Here is a 14,510-nt window from a genome sequence, read left to right as displayed (position 1 = left end):
TAGTTCTTTAATACATACTTATTATGCCAGCAGGATTAGAAAAGTATAGCAAACTCCAAGGACTAGCATTCTTCCACTCCTTGTTCTTAAGAGTCTCTGCTATTTATATTAATCTCTGGTAAAATATTTTCAAGAATATCTTTCTGAACATATAATTGAAGCATTCATTATGTGTATCATAATACTAGTGGTGAGTTATCAAAGATGATCATATACTGCTTGTACTCTGTTGGAGAGTGTTACTCTAATATCTATGGGCAAGTGTCACAGTTTAATACAAAATCATGGCAGACATGAAATTCAGATTTACTTTTCTGCCATGTTATGAGGGGATACATTTCTGGGAAACCTGCTCTGAAACATCTGATTCTGTTGCTGTTCCATGCTTGAAGTTCAGTAGGGAAAGCAGAAATGTAGTAAAAATTGAATGAACAACTGAGGTGTAAAGCCATCTGTATTTCAAGATTATACTGATCCCCACTAGAAGCACAATGCTTGGCAGCCATGGTGTCTGCTGTCTGCTGGAGATCCTGGCATTTGTTCCATCCAGGGTTTTTCAGGAGACCCCCCGCATACGCTTTGCCAGCAGTGTTTGCAAGTGGATAAACATTGGTTCAGCCAACTTGTTCCCTTTCTACTGCTGTGAGATCTTCTGTGGGGGCACCTGGGTTACCCACCCTAATGCTGATCTGTAGGACCCTTTGTCTTGCCAGTACCAACAGTGCTACAGGGTGAGGCTCAGTCCCTCAGGATACAGGATTCAGTGCTTGCAGCAGAGCCTGCCTAGCATAGGCAGAGAGCTGTACAAAACCTGTGCTCCAAAATACCTGTAAACCTAGTGTTGGAAGAGCTCCTCCAAACCCTGTGATGAAGGTGAGCTATAAAGGGATACTACCTGATTATATTAATGAAGTGTCATTAAGTCTTGATTCACAAAAATGCTACCACTAGCCAGTGTCTGCATATACAGGGCTAAGGTGAAAGAGGTGATATGGCTATTTCTCCCACCGTATTTGAATGAATAATGTCATAAAAGCTGACATAAGGGCACTCTTCTAAGCCAAGCTTAAGACCAGTATACCATGTCACAGGCTTTAAGAGAGTAGGGGTAGGAAAGTGCACTTTTGGGAAGTGTGAAGCCAGCAGATATGAAGCAAAAAGAATAGGTAGATCATTTTCCCTTGGAGGCTGAAGAATAATTCCTAGGAATTCCAAAAGACCAAAAATATGTCCAGAAAGAGACATTGCAGACTGTGTTGGGAAGGTTTTTGTCACTAAGTGTTTTTCAACAGGGTCACAGGGACAGCAAGAAGCTCAGGACTGTAGGTGCAAATTCTTCACCCTTCTGTTGACTCTCTTTATTAATATAGAGACCTTTGTCCTCTTACCCTAACACCTTAGAGTATTAAATGTGCTGCATCATAGCTTCTTCTGTTAGAAGTGACCTCTCACCTGGAGCAAGGACCATCCTGGTGCATGAAAACGTTGATCTACTGAAGCTGATAGAACTACTTTGGTTCTTGTTCACCAAAGGCTTTTTTTGAAAAAAGGAAAGATTCCATACAGTACTGAGGGAACAGTAAAAAACAAAAATATGATGGAATTGTTATCCTTGTTTTAATCTTTAGAACAATTCTATAGGAGTTCAGAAGCAGAAGCCCCCCCCCCCCCCGATGAGTGCATGCTTATCAAGGTGCAAACCTTGCTGAGACTTTCACAGGGGATACCTTTTTGATAATCTGGCTGATCCTGGGACAAGTATAACTAGTTATGGTGGGAGCATACCCAGATGTTTATGGTTCATGTGTCTATTTTCCTGCATGTGTGCCAGTCAGAGCACTACTGCCCAAACATGAGTGAATAGTTATTCCCAACACAGAACCCTTTTATCTCACTTGTCTACTCAAGTGAGCTCAATATGACTGCTAAGTATCATAGAATCATAGAATGGCCTGGGTTGAAAAGGGCCATAGCGATAATCTAGTTTCAACACCCCTGCCATATGCAGGGCTGTCAACCACCAGACCAGGCTGCCCAGAGCCACATCCAGCCCAGCCTTGAATGCCTCCAGGGATGGGGCATCCATGACCTCCCTGGGCAACCTGTTCCACTGCGTCATCACCCTCTGTGTGAATAACTTTCTCCTAATCTCAAACATAAACGTCCTCTGTCTTAGTTTAAAACCATTCCCCTTGTCCTGTCACTATCCACACTCATCAGCAGGTGTTCCCCTCCTGTTTATATGCTCCCTTCAAGTACTGGAACAAGTACTCCCCATCCACCAAAGCTGTCACTCCATCACAGAAGGCCACCAGACTGGTCAGGCAAATCTGCTCTTGGTGAAGCAATGCTGGCTGTGTTGAATCACCTCTTTGTCTCATATGTGCCTTAGCATAGCTTCTAGGAGGATCTGCTCCATGATCTTCCCAAGCACAGGGGCAAGGCTTGCTGGCCTGTAGTTCCCCAGGTCTTCCTTTCTCCCTTTCTTAAAAATGGGAGTAATGTTTTCCTTTTTCCAGTCTCTGGGGACTTCACCAGACAGCCAGGATTTTTCAAATATAATGGAGAGCAGCTCAGCAACCACATCAGCCATCTCTTTTAGAACCCTAGGATGGATATCATCTGGTCTCATGGTGCTCATATTCATGTTCAGTTTCATGAGGAGGGCTTGGACTTGTTCCACCATTACAGTGGTGGAACACTCCACTCACCCTAACCTAGAAGATAAGGATCCTGGCAGACACGAACAGCCTGACTACTGGTGAAGACTGAGGCAAAGTACTCGCTAAGTACCTCAGCTTTTTCTATATCTAAGGAAGCCAGCTCCCCATTACCTTTCATCAAAGGGGGAAAAATCTGTAGGACAGTGTACAAAAATAAATGGAACAAAAGAAGTGTTCAGTATAACTTCCAGTCCAGCACAGAATGAGGTACTTGGATTTATCTCAAGTTAATTTGCTTTATTTCTTCATCTAGGTGAACTTGTTTTTCTTAGGTTGCTTTTGTTGGCTTTGCTGACTTTTGTGTCTGCAGGCCATAGAAGAAAGCAGAAACAATCCATTGTTTTGCAGGCTGTGCTTTTCCAGTTTGAACAATCAAGGCTGTAACAGTTGTTCTAATACAATTATTTTTCCCTTGCAGATGTCACCGTTGTCCACATTTGCTCACCAAGCCCTATGAGAGGAATGAGGAGCCATGTACGTTGTCAGAGTACAAGGAGAAATACCCTCTTTATCCCAACACTCTTCCCAGAGACCCTATCAAACCAAAAGCGGAGTACGAGATAGAAAAGACACCCATGGAAGGCACTTCAATGACAAAGTATGAAAAGTAGTGTGTAAGAGTGAGGATTGTGCATTGGAGAATATGTGTGTGAGAGATGGGTAATGAGAAAACAAAAATGATTGTCTCCAGGAGAATGTGAAGACTGCGTGCTGGTGTTGTGCAGACACCTGTAATTAGCTGTGGTAGTGGAGGCAAGCAGTAATTTTTCTTGTACTTCCCCAAGATCGAGATGTAATCTGACCGGAGAATACATCGACCACGCCAGCAGAGTCATGGTCTTGGAGTCTGCCCACTTTGTGTTATGGATGGACTTCCAGAAAACAAACAGAAATATTGCTTGGAAAGCCATGGATCATTTGTCCTTTGTTCTGTGTTATGTATGGGGCTTTGTGTATGTAACCTGAATGAGCAGTTTCAAGGGGGTATGGGTACGATAAAGCCTGATGATTGGAAAGGGGTTATGGTGTGCTCTTCAAAGTAGGCTCCATGGAGTGCTGGGCTGTTCATGCTTCTCAGCTACACTGCTGCGCTATGCCCCTTTCCCTGATGGAATGAACTTACAAGGCCCTTCCTTCCTTCTCACAGGGTGATGTAATATTTTGTCCAAATCAAAAAATGAATCAAGAAGGAACCCATTCCTTTAACATGAATCTGAGAGCTTCACTTTCCCCTGTCAAAAGCTTCTGCCTGATCTTATTGATGACAAAGGTAACTCCTTTGTCATCATGGACATGCTCATGAACTGCCTCACTCTTGCCTTTGCTGGTAGGCGACACATAGAAGCAACAAGACTCCCTGATTAAAGTTCAGGAGTTGCAGGCAGTACCTGCATGTTATGGTGCCTTGGTTGTAGGAATGCTGAGTTATCAGCATATCAATCTGTCCTCTGTTATCTCCACTTCAGTTTGTGTTGTATTGCAATGGTCAGAGAGAAAAAATTCTCCCATTGCCAGAGAATCCTTGATCACACTACCCCAACATCTAAAAATATTTATTTTACGTGATGCCTGGCTGTGCTTATAATTATCTCCTCAACTACTGTCTTGCTGTTAAACTTGTTATTACTTCCCCATCCTCAGCTGAATTGCTGTACAATACATTGCTTTTCCCTCTGCTGTGCATACTAGATAGGCTGCAGTAATTAGTGAGCTTTGTAAAAGAACTTATGTCTACTTCTGTAACTCCACTGTAGAACAGAGAGATCTGTATGAGTCTGTTAAACTCACTGGGTGGAGAGAAAAGGGAATCTGGCAAATCTGGCCTCCTTCAGATTGTCCAGAGCTGCTTAAGTTCCTTTGTCATGGTCCAGATTTCCAAAATTGAAGAGCTTGTGTTTTTTCTTTACAGCTTGTATGCTATCCATACTTCATTAGTATGGATACATACATTCACAAGGGGAAATATTAATTTATATAAGTGTTCAGGAGAAGGGCATAATTCTGTACTTAAAACAAAAGACTTAATGTTTTTATTATTCACAGGAGAGATTATATAGCTCATGAAGTGTTGCCACCAAAATTTAAAGAACCTGAAAAGCATGTCAAGAGTGATGAGGCTATGGATTTGACCTCTATTTATAAACGAGACTATAACCCCTACCCTATCTGTCTAGTACCTCCTTGCCTCCCCCGTCAGGAAACAGAAATCTCCAGTGACAAGATGAACACAAAGTCCACTTACACAGGTATGTATCCTTGCAACATCTTTCAGGACTACACAAGCACTTTCATTTTTGAAGGAGGCAGGTTGAAACAGCATGCAGTTCTGTGCAGGAGCAGCAACAGGTTGGATCTGCTGGAGATGCACATAAATTGCACACGGAGACACAGTGTAAGGCTGAGTCAGCCTCATGTTAATGACAACACTGGGTAACTGTAAGTTCACTTCCTTTTCATGTCTGGCAGGCCCACAGTCATCTGATTAGAAACAGGCCGCCTGAACCCCAGAATGCAGGCCAATGAGTGTTGCTTTTAGGATATACTGAACATAATTTTGTTTTATCAGTGGATTAGACACTTTAGAGGTGCAGAATTCAGTTGGTTTGAGCACGTCAAGAAGCATGGCATCATTTTTTTGTGTGCTGCAAGTTAATATGTGGATGTGCTAGAGACATAGATGGGAATTATGGACTTCCAGACTCCATGCAGATGTCCAAAGCACTCAAGCTCTCCTGGTAAAACAGTGAACTGTGTGCCTAACTGGGCCCTTACTGTAGCAGTAGCTAGTGCTAGTTTGGCTTTAGGAAGCTTTGCTCCTTCCTCTCCACCAGCATTACTTCTCATTTGCATGCTCTGGAAGAAATATTTCACCTATATAGCTGCAGCAACACTGTTAATTTTGATCAAAAGGAGCAGCCCCCTCCTCCCCCCTTTGCACAACTTCCAGCTACCCAGTGTTGCTCGGCAGATAGCATTACTGTATTTTTAAAAATATTTTATTTATTTTATTTTATTTTATTTTATTTTATTTTATTTTATTTTATTTTATTTTATTTTATTTTATTTTATTTTATTTTATTTTATTTTATTTATTTTATTTTTTGCTCAGTGTGGATATAAAAGCTGGTGGCTGGCATTGAGATTTATCCCCATATACAGTAACAAATCTTTCTTATAACTCAGAATGATAAAGGAAGTATAGAAACTGAAGTTATATGAATGCAGTCATGTAGTATTATTATTACCCATCTGCAATGACAGAAAGCCAGACTTAGGTACAGCTGCATGTTTACAATTTCAGGAACTGGAATTTTTACATTAAGGATACAGGAAATACTGTCTATTTAGAATGAATTTCCTTATGAAGACCATGACCCACAGGTGTAAAATACCCACATGTACATAAGTTTGAATGTTTTGTTATGTATAAACTACGTCACCAGATGTTGTCCATTGGAATAGCCTCAGTGAAGCCAACAAAGAGAGGCTGCTTTGCACAAACAGAGAATCTTTCCTCCTGCATTTAGATACTCTTAACTTCTCTGAGTCTGGGTCATATGTGTATCTTTGTGTTTTGTCAATGTTTGGGTCAGTACCTCAACTGCTACTCCAGAGCTCTAATAAAATGTAACGCAGCCACATTTGGTTATAATTTGCAGTATTTTTTGAAACACTGCAAATGGAAATCTTCATCCAAACCACCTGAAAGATCAAGTTTCATACTGAATTAATTCACATTTAAAGGCCCAGGTTCACAAAAGTGTAAGTTCTCATTGCTCTGTTCTCTGAATGTTACTAGGTTTTAGGTATTGCCACTCAAAGTGTGAAATTTTGTAACGTGCTATTCCATTAATTATCATAATTCAAGAATTCAAGCAGCATATAAAACATATAAATGTACTGCTTTGGTATTAGACTAGCTTTCCAACTATGTTATTCTTCTCCTTTCCACTATACACATCATATCCCAGATAAAACTGTAGGTTTAAGATGTTGATATTACACATCACAATTCACGTCAGATAATTTTGCATCCTGAGGTTTGGAAATTCTCATCTCTTCACAGCCACAGGTGTAGCTTTTTCTATCCATTTGGAGGTGTGTAATCTAATTTCAGCATTGTATTGCTTGCAGTGAGATGTGTGAAACCTTCCAACAACATATGGTTCATATCCTCTGCTCCCTTCTGTACCCCATAACGTTTTCAAGATCATGCTACATGGGAAACTATTAATATCTATGGGATAAGAATTAGACTTACAATAAAACTGTAACATATTTTGAAGGAGTAGTAGCACTATTGTCTTACACTAAATAAAATGAATTCATAATGCCTATGAGGTCTCCAAATGTGTAGAGCTTGTAAATTTTTAATATTGAAGACAGACTCTCTTGTTGTGTGTTGAATATTTCATAAAAGCTGTGGTTACATCCAAAATGCACTATTTTCCAGCAAAGATGGGGGGACACAGATAGTTTTTTATAGTTGTCATCTGAACTGCTAGATATTTGAACCAGCCCTTACTCAGAAACAGGCCCAGTCTCATTAGCTCTCCTTTTTGACTCTAGTTAACAGATCTCCTATAATGTCCCATGTCTGTATACACTCTTGGTTTACCCTACTGGAACATCTCTCTGGGATAACGATGAACTCCAAGCAGAGGCACAAGGTGTGATCCCACCAGTGGGTGGTGCCTGGACCTCTCTTATTCCCCTGGTAGAAGCATGATCACTTGGGGTGCTTTGAGGGTGCTGGAACTTGCAGAGCATGAGGCCTGGGCTGTGGTGCCACTGGCAGTAGCAGATGAGTATCTCTGTGTTGTACAGGCCCACATTCTCAGCTGTCTGTACTAATTAGCAGTTCACGTAAGGGCAGTCTTTATCCTGGTGTGGCATCAAATGCTGTCCCACAGAACCCTGGAGACTTTTTGTTGGCTTCAGTAAGGGAAGCATTTTGGACACAGAATACAGGAAGCTCCCCAGGCTGAGAGGCATCATCTTCCCTTCCACCACCTTGCAAGGATCTGTTTGTGCCCCACTATTCTTGCTGGGAGGAGCAGTGCTCCAATGGCTGCTCTTTCTTCTCTTGTGCTAAGGCAGAGCAGCTTGATTTAAACCAGAAGGACTTTAAATAGACACCTAATTGGGGCAAATAAAGGATTTTTTTGGTCAACTTCACATTGTAATGAACACATCCTTTGTGTAATTGTGTTTGTGCAGTACTGTGGCCACTGCTATTCAGAAGGAATAACTGTTTGGATTGGAGAGTTCAAATATCCTGATACCTCATTGCATCATTTACTCTCTAGTACTTTGAAATCCAGACTTCCTTCCTGTGCAGTCAGCTGGAAGCTTATTTGCCTCATGATTCTCAGTGTGGTTTGAAAGCAGGGAAAAAAGGGGGAAAAAAAGAAAAAAAAGAAAAAAGAAAAATAAAAGGCTTGGGTTTGCTCCAAGACTATTTCATTTCAACTTCCTACCAGCAACCATAATGATCTCCAAGGGAAGCTGCACAAGATTCCTAGGAAGGAAAAATGGTGGTCTTGTGGCTGCAGCACTGGTCTGAGAGCTAGGCAGTGTTGTGATAGATTTCTAATGTGAATGAGTGTAAATCTTTTAAGTCTTATTGCTTCATTTTGCTTGCCGTACTGCTGAGTAAGGAAGATATGAATACCCTTAAAATGCCTCCTAGAAGTTCTCTTGGTCGTGAATTCAGATAGCAGGATTAGGAGTAGGAGCCTTCTCAGTGATACAATTGAATCCTTTAGGTCAGGGCAGCCTTGTTATGCAAATTCTAACAGCTTTGCTAGTAACAAAGTATTGGAGACACATACCAGCTCCATCTTGGTTCCTGCTTGTGCTTATGGCAGGAGTATCACAGAGAGGAAAGCCAAAAGCAGAATAAATGCTACAGAGCACACAAGCTTGCTGACACAAGGATGCACTGCAAATCTCTACATTCAGCCAACAGCAGGATGATCACATCTGTGCAGTTAGGAAAGCAGATCATTCTAAGAGAAGGCATAAAGAGGAAAGGCAACCCTGCAACTTGGTCTTTAGAGTGTAATGACAGACATTTGATTTTCCTTGTCCTGTTAGTTCTAAGGGGGCATCTGTATGGCCTCCTGAAGACAAAGGCATACTCTGTCTTTTCTCTAAACTAGCCACAGTGTAAATGCAGAACAAATCTGAAGTTCTTGCCATGGTGCTTCATAGTCACTATTTCTGGTTGACTGGGCATGAGGACAGCGTTCAGTTACTTGAATAAAACGTCTCTGCAGGACTTGGAACATTACTTAAATTTTCCACTTTTGCATTTCACCATCTCTGTAGGCAAGTGCTGTGTGCAGAATTATTTTCATGACACTTGCTGTTTTTTCTTTGTAGATAATAAGCATCTACAGGAGTTTTCTAAAGGGGCTTTTTCAGTGGGTTTGTGACATGATTTGTCAACTTTTACAACTCCAACTAATATTTATTACAGTAAAAAGTGTAATAAAAAAGTATGTTCATAATGCCTAAAATTGTCAAAGAACTTCAGATGAATGTCTACGTTCCTCTTATGTTTCAGATGACTATCTGCCATGGAAAGAACCAAGGACAGAGATGATCAGACCAGATCATGGGTATCACCCATCAGAAGCAAAATTTGACCACAGAACTGTTGTCCAAGATGAGTATTACTTCAGGGGACCAGTTGCAACTCAAAGCTTCAAACCTCGGTATTTGCCTAAGAAGAGCAAGGTTCCCCTTGAGAATATGACAGATTACAGGGTGAACTATGTGGTACGTCCTCTGGAAAAACGTTATGTTCATCAATATGAGAAATTCAAGCCCAGTGACGCCCCATTTGATGGCCTCACTACTAACAAAGTTGCTTACAAGGGACTAGCTGGTGAGCCGGCCAAATTGATAAAACCGCACCAGCCAAAGTTACTCCATGATCCATTTTTCACTTTAACTGAGTTTCAGGAAAAATACAAACCCTGGCCACAGCCTCCTCTATTTACCAAAGAACCTGTTCAGTATGTTCCTCCTGTGGAGAAAATGGATCTTCATACCACTACTCAGTTACACTACAGGCAGAAAGATGGCAAGCCAGCCAAGGCGTGTCTACCAGTGACCCAGCAAAAGATGAGTACAGAACCATTTGACAGCTCTTCTACAATGAAAGAAGACTATAAGCCCTGGGTGTGCAAGAGAGTAGAGCCTATCACTCATGCTCCTGAGCTGAAGTTCTCAGACAAACCAATGGATTGCTTGACTACATTTCGGTCTCATTATCTGCCTCAACCACTCACGCTTACGAAGAGCTACAAACCTCCCTGGCCAGGCCCTAGGCCTCACATTCCACTTGGTGCAAAAACCACCTATGCTACCAGCTACACACCAAAGGGTTTTGTTAAGTGTTTAGCCTCTTTCAAAAGCCCACCTGGATACAACTTTGAGGGGATCAATGCTGATGGTCACAAATTCTATGTCCCTGCTTCTGAAGAAGGATGTCTACAAGGTTGCCAATGAAGGAAAGAGAGAGTGGAAGTAGTTTTCTGGGTGTGGATTCAAAGAGCAGGGCTTCTCTGAAGCAGCTACAAGCAACATTTTGATTCTTTTTTGCAACCTTCTTTAAAACCAGTAAATGATTTTGTATTTGGAAAGATTTAAAAATAAACTTAATATGCAAATATTGGCTTTTTCTGAATCAATTATATAAATAAAAGTTTAAAAGCCAAGGACAAGACAAACTGATTCTTGTTTCTCTCTGTATACTTTTTCCCAACTACTGCTTTATTATTTGGAAGAGATAACCTGCTCAGGAGATAGAAAAAGAGACAACCTACAGTGGTGTAATTAATTGTGTGAATAAGAATTCAGGCACTTCCATGATGACAGAAGTACAACATCCTCTTCAGGTGAATTACTTGCTACAAAATCAAAGCTAAAAGTAACAACCTTGTCCTTCACTTTCATCAAAGACACATGCATACACAGTGCACAGTTTCCAAGTAAAGAGTTTTTAAGATTTAAATTTCTTACTCTAGGAAGCAGTAGGGAAAACCTCAAATTTGTCCCAGATTTGTAATTAGATGGGGTAACACAGGCAATAGCCCAGCTGGAGTGTCTCTACACCGTGCACACAGCATGGGAAATAATCAGAAGCTGCTGGAAACCATAGTGCAACTAGAAAACCATGACCTAATCATTATCAGAGAAATGCAGTGGGATGAATTGCACATTTGGAATACTATGATTGTGAGCTACAAGCTTTTTAGAAGAGATAGACAAAGGACGAGGGTCAGGGGACTCACCCTCTATGCGAATAAATGTTGATAAATGGACAGATTGTGAGGAGCAGCCTCTGAGGTACAGGAATTTTGAGGACTTCTAGGTGAAAATTATGGACTGTATCAATACAGGACATCTGGTGGGGATCTACTACAGGCTGCCTCGAGGGGACCCTGTTGATGAGGTCTTCTTGCTTCCAATGCAAGAGGCATTGTGCTTGTAGGCTCTCATCCTGATGGGGAATTTCAGTCAACTGGATGTCTGCTGGGAAGCTGAGGTGTAAGAAATGCACAGGTAGAGAAAGCAGGGACATGTGGCCTGGGAAAAATACAGGGGATGCTGTCTGGGTATGAAAAGGAATCAGGAAAGGCAAGGCACAGACAGAGCTGAAAAGGGATGTGAAAACAAGAACAGATTCTACAGGCACCTTGATCAGAACATATAGGCAAAGGAGAGCATACCCTTTAGTGGATAATGAATTGGTTGGATGGTCACATCCAGAGGGTTGTGGTCAGTGGCTCTATTGTCTGGGTGGAATGTGCTTATAAGTGTTGTCTCTCAGGGGACTTGGAACTGTCTTGGAACTGGCATGCTTAATATCTTTATCAGTAACCTGGATAGTGGGATTGAGTGCATCTTCAGCAAGTTTGCTGATGACACTAAGCTGAGTGGTACAGTTGATACAATAGAAGAAAGGGATGCCATCCAAACATGGAAATGCTGGAAAAGTGGTTCCACATGAACTTAATGAGGTTCAATAAGTCCAAGGGCAAGGTACTGCAACTGGGTCAGAGCCATCCCATACATGAGTACAGACTTGGAGAACTCCTTGAGAGTGGTCCTGTGGAAGAAGATTTGGAAGCTCTGGTGGATGAAAAGCTGTATGAGAGTCTGCAGTGTGCTCCTGCAGCCCAGAAGGCCAAAAGCACCCTGGGCTGCATAAAACTTGGGTGGCCAGCAGAATGAAGCACATGATTGTCCCCCTCTGCCTCTGCTCTGCTCTCGTGTGGTTTCATCTGCAGTACTGCATTCAAGTGTGTTTTCCAAAACAAGAAATATATGAAGCTGTTGGAATGGGTTCAGAGGATGCCAAACAGATGACTGCAGCACTGAAGTACCTCTTATATGAAGAAAGGCTGAGGAAGAAGGTCTTCTTTGGTCTGGAGAATGCTGTGGGGAGATGTTCTTCCATTACCTGTAGGGAACTTCTAAACTGGAGAGAGACAAACTTTTTACATGGTCTAATAGTAATAAAGCAAGGTTGTCAGGGGAAGGAAATTCTTTACTCAGAGGGTGGTGATGCACTGGCACAGGCTGCCCAGAGAAGTTGTGGATGCCCCATTCCTAGAGGCATTCAAGGCCAGGTTGGATGGGGCCCTGGGCAACCTGAACTGTTGAGAGGTATCTTTGCCCATGGCAGGTGAGGGCTGGAACTGGTTGGTCTTTAGAAGTCTCTTCCAACTCATGACATTCTATGATTCTATGATTTTTTACTGACTTGTACTCAACGTATATAAAAAACTCATTAAAACTGTCATGTGGTAACATTGGGGAACATGACTTTGCTTGAACAATGAAAGATGTGGTTCCACAGAAATGAAAACTGTTTAGAGCTTGGGTTGCTGCAGCTTCACCTCCAGTTGCATTTTCCCCCCTATTCTCTTCCATACTGGCAACAACATCAGTAATGTCTGACTGCATAATCAGGAGGCTAATCTGGCTGAAAGCAAAATAGTCCTTTAATCAGATTAAGGTTTATTTAATTCCTTTACCTGAAATAATGTTCCATACAATTTACCAGCTTTAGGGAAGGAGGTCAGTGTGCAATGAAACAGGCCTGTGGTAGTTTAGGCTTAGCTTGTTTGTAGTAGCTGTAGAATTACATACCCATGTCCTTATAAGCTCTTGAAAGGGCGTCAGCCAATGCTATAGATCGCCAGAGATAGAAAGCAAATTACCAGCCTCTCAAATATTTCAGAACTAAGAAAAAAGTGTTGAAAAATAGATGGTATTTTTCAGCAAGAGCCAAAGATGTTCATAGCACAGACGGAACCAATATCAATACTGGCCATGGTTCTCCAGAAACTGTGGGCAGTTGGACTTAATGTATGAAAAAGGACACCCTCCAATTGTGAGAGGGAAAAAATAACTTTCCTGGTGTGTGGAAACAACCTCCCTGAGGGAGCCACATCATCTCTGCTGGAAAGAGCCATTTGGGCAGAGAACTGCCGAGTGGGCTTGATGAGCTGGAAATCTTTCACAAAGAAGTTCCTGTGGTACCACCAGCAGAGTCTGCTTTTGGCTGACCCTGTTACAAACCCCACTTCCTCCCCATTCTTTGCCACTTTCCCACATTGAAAGTAGCAATTTGGTGGCCTGTATCTTTCTTCTTGATTTTGTGGGAAAATTCTACTTTGGAACAACCTGATTTTCACTTCTCCATCTGTCTGGATATCTGTTGCACAGATGTTTTAGGATGCATTTGGGAGGGAAGGAAAAGGGTAACTCTTAAAGAGTTAACAGCATGCAGGACCTTTTGTTTCTGCCTTCTTTCAACACACTGGTGCTGTGCTTGGTGGCAAAGGGACCTATTTCCAGCTGAGCATCAGAGGAGGGTCTGTATACAGTACCCAGTGTCACCGTATGTGCTTCAGGGGACTGCTTTTCCCAACCAGCAGACCTGTGCCATGCTTTGCTTTCTGCTCAAGAAGAAATGCACCCATGGGACCCTCCCAGATGAATGCGATTCACTGTGATTTGTATGAAGTGGAAGTGGACTAAGAGCAAGATTTTTCTTTTCTTTTTCTTTTTCTTTTTCTTTTTTTTTCTTTTTCTTTTTCTTTTTCTTTTTCTTTTTCTTTTTCTTTTTTTCCTTTTTTCTTTTTCTTTTTCTTTTTCTTTTTTTCCTTTTTTCTTTTTCTTTTTCTTTTTCTTTTTCTTTTTCTTTTTCTTTTTCTTTTTCTTTTTCTTTTTCTTTTTCTTTTTCTTTTTCTTTTTCTTTTCTTTCTTTTTTTTTTTTTTTCTTTTCTTCTTTTCTTTCTTTTCTTTTCTTTTTTTTTCTTTTCTTTTCTTTTTCTTCTTTTTCCTTTTCCTTTTCCTTTTCCTTTTCCTTTTCCTTTTCCTTTTCCTTTTCCCTTTTTTTTTCCTGTTCTCTTTCCCTTTCCTTTTCCTTTCCCTTTTCCTTTTCCTTTTCCTTTCCCTTTTCCTTTCCCTTTTCCTTTCCCTTTTCCTTTTCCTTTTCCTTTTCCTTTTCCTTTCTTTCCTTTCCCTTTCCTTTCCCTTTTCCTTTTCCTTTTTCCTCTTCCTCTCACTCTCCTCTCCTCCCTTCCTCTCCTCTCCTCTTTCCTCTCCTCTCCTCCTTCTCCTCTCCTCTCCTTAACGTCCTCTCCTACTCACTGCTCCTCTGCCTCCTACCTCTCTCCTTCTCCTTCCTCTGCCTGCTCCTTTTCCCTCCTCTCCACCTCCTCCTCATTCCCTTTTCCTCCTCCTTTTCCCTCTTCTCCC

General features: G+C 41.5%; 1 protein-coding gene across 4 annotated transcripts in view; it reads left to right on the top strand.

The window, feature by feature from the left end:
- The window catches only part of LOC107306164 (stabilizer of axonemal microtubules 1), a 38,833-nt gene extending 28,426 nt beyond the window's left edge, over nt 1-10,407 (top strand). For 2 of the 4 annotated variants that reach the window (XM_032441215.1, XM_032441217.1), the window contains 2 exons: nt 3,142-3,321; nt 4,767-4,881. In XM_032441215.1, the coding sequence (XP_032297106.1) occupies nt 3,142-3,287 (146 nt within the window). In that variant the 3' untranslated portion in view covers nt 3,288-3,321; nt 4,767-4,881. Of the gene's footprint in view, nt 1-3,141; nt 3,322-3,508; nt 3,622-4,766; nt 4,970-9,294 lie in introns of those variants that run through there. The other 2 variants (XM_032441219.1, XM_032441216.1) reach the window with 2 other exon arrangements.
- Nucleotides 10,408-14,510: the final 4,103 nt, after the last annotated feature.

Source organism: Coturnix japonica, chromosome Z (assembly GCF_001577835.2).
Source record: "Coturnix japonica isolate 7356 chromosome Z, Coturnix japonica 2.1, whole genome shotgun sequence".
NCBI classification, from domain to species: Eukaryota; Metazoa; Chordata; class Aves; order Galliformes; family Phasianidae; genus Coturnix; species Coturnix japonica.
This window is presented reverse-complemented; position numbering and strand designations above follow the sequence as displayed.